Consider the following 2,500-nt stretch of genomic DNA (forward strand, 5'->3'; position numbering starts at 1 on the left):
CCATTCACTTGATTGTAATGGCATTTCATACGTGGATTGGATATGAGGAGAAGAGGACCCCTATTGCTTTTCAGATTTAAAGATCAAGGATCAATCCACACTGGACAGAGGAAAATATTGTCCGCTCAATATCTTGAGAATCCTTTGCTTGACAGACATCAAACTTGGAACATTGGTACATCTTGGGTGTAGATGACCTCTATTGATTTTGAGCTCACATGGTCAAGGGTCAGACTGGACATAGAAAGATATTATCCACTCAATACCTTGGGAACCCTTTGCTTGACGGACATCAAACTTGCTACACTGGGAAATTGTAAGGAGTGAATGATCCCTATTGATTTTGAGTTCACAAGGTCAATTGTCAATCCACTCTGACATAGGAAGACACTGTCCGTTCAATATCTTGAGAACCCTCTGCTTGACAGACATCAAACTTGGTACACTGGTAAATCATAAGGAGTAGATGACCCCTATTCATTTTGGGTTCACATGATCAAGGGTCACACTGGACATAGGAATATTGTCTAAGAACAATTTGCTTAATTGACATTAAACTTGATACACTGGTACATTGTAAGGAGTAGATACCCCTATTGAATTTTAGGTCACATGGTCAAAGGCCAATTAAGGGTTAATCTACTCTGGACATAGGAAGATATTGCCCACTCAATATCCTGAATTGTTTTGGCACCACTATCAACTATATGTTGCATGTGTATGACCCTTTTCTATTTCGCACCAGGGGACATATATTTTTTACAAACATTTCTTGTTGAAAATATTTTTTGGCCTATATTTGTGGATTATGTAAAATTTGATACTGGATTTTAGCTCCATCTTAACACCAGAGTCCATAATTTGAAGAAAAAACAAAACTTAATTTCACATAACTTGGGAATGTTTGAATATTCATATGATTTAGAGTGGCAGTGTGACTCTTAAAAAGAATTCATTGAAATTTTCTTTATATGTATATACATGTATTCTTGTGTAAAACTTTGAATCCGTATTTTAGTCCCGCCCAAGCCTCCAGGACCATGATTTGATTAAATATAGGAATCTGCACTATGTTAGAATATTTGCATCATGACCAGTAGTCCTTAAGAAGATTTGAATAAAGGTTTTTGAAAAGATGTTTTAAAATAGATATGTACTAAAATTTTGATTCCTATTCTAACCCAAATCTACCAGCTGGGACCATGGTTCAAATAAACTTGAATCTGCACTACTTGAGGATGATTGAATACTACTCATCACCCTGTTGTCCTTGAGAAGATTTCAAATTTCCCTCCATCTTTATATGATGAAGCTGTATGGTCGCCAAAGCTACCCCTGGGGCATTGATTTGGTTAAACTTGAATCTGCACTACCTGAAGATTCTTGAAAATAAATATCCCTTATCCTGATTTTGCTCCAGGTCCAGTTGAGCCCAGTATTAATTTCTGTATTTAATCTATAAAAGGCAAAATCCTACCAACCTGTAGTGCAGGGTACACATATCTTCTCATTAGATATGATAGGGGTGTTGTCATGGTATGTTATTCCATTACTGCTGGTGTAGGTTCCGCCTTTGGCAAAGATGAAATAAGCACAGTTATTCGAAAGAGAGAAATCATTTCCGTCGCTTGCCACCAGAGGTCGACTAAACATCAAAGTTGTGATGGAATCCACTCTAGCACTGGATATTAAGGTAACGTTTTGTTGGCTATCCAGAACTGGTTCGCTATAGCCATTCGCCTTTCTGAAATTGTAATTCTCAATGAAAACAAGAACATATTTACATATGAATTGAATTATGAATGATTTGCATGACTTAATTTTGTAATTTACCTGTCTTGTATTGAATTATGAATGATTTGCATGACTTGATTTTGTAGTTTACCTGTCTTGAATAACGGTACTACCACTTTCTGTTCTCCATCCCACAATTACATCACTACCGGCCTTTCAAAAGAAAATGAAATTACAAACAAAAGTGTCACAGTCATTATCATCAAGGACTCTTTGGAAATGATCAATTAACCGACATCTTACCATTGCTTTTTTGTCATTGAATCCAATGCCAACCCATCGATTCCTTTCCAAATAGGCCTTTATTGTAAATGTAATCTGACTGGTGTCATAAGTCCATGTGACATTGAAACAGTTGACATCATTATTTCCTGAACATTGTCCCCAGTTAGACCGGTCCTTGCACTGTTGAGGAGGTTCTGTAGTTATTTCATTATCTATAATCATAAAATTATTAAAACAATAAAGAACTAGAGCCAAGCTCGTTGCAAAGCAACGAGAGGTCTTCCGTCGGAGCTGTGTGACATAAAAACCTTAAACTTGACCATACATGTATGTCCTTGGGTCAGGTCCTAATGCAGCCTAGTTAACATGAAAATACAGGAACCGTACATGAGTATGTGTGTGTGGGATCTAACTTTCGCCTTCTTTCCCTCTTGATATGTTATACGTAACATCACCCCGGGAAAAAATATTTGAAATACTT

At 36.8% G+C, this 2,500-nt stretch overlaps 1 protein-coding gene across 2 annotated transcripts in view; it reads right to left on the minus strand.

Annotated features, from left to right (window-relative positions):
* Window positions 1–2,500, minus strand: part of LOC125668457 (uncharacterized) — a 42,900-nt gene that overhangs the window by 11,278 nt on the left and 29,122 nt on the right. The window contains exons 18-20 of one of the 2 annotated variants that reach the window (XM_048902652.2): window positions 2,038–2,231; window positions 1,886–1,947; window positions 1,482–1,744 (exon numbers count right to left, since the gene is read on the minus strand). The exons of the other annotated variant lie outside the window; for it this stretch is intronic. Of the exons in view, the coding sequence (XP_048758609.2) occupies window positions 1,482–1,744; window positions 1,886–1,947; window positions 2,038–2,231 (519 nt within the window). The remainder of the gene's footprint in view (window positions 1–1,481; window positions 1,745–1,885; window positions 1,948–2,037; window positions 2,232–2,500) is intronic. 2 annotated transcript variants of the gene reach the window in all.

The sequence above is a fragment of the Ostrea edulis genome, chromosome 4 (genome assembly GCF_947568905.1).
Source record: "Ostrea edulis chromosome 4, xbOstEdul1.1, whole genome shotgun sequence".
In the NCBI taxonomy this organism is placed as follows: domain Eukaryota; kingdom Metazoa; phylum Mollusca; class Bivalvia; order Ostreida; family Ostreidae; genus Ostrea; species Ostrea edulis.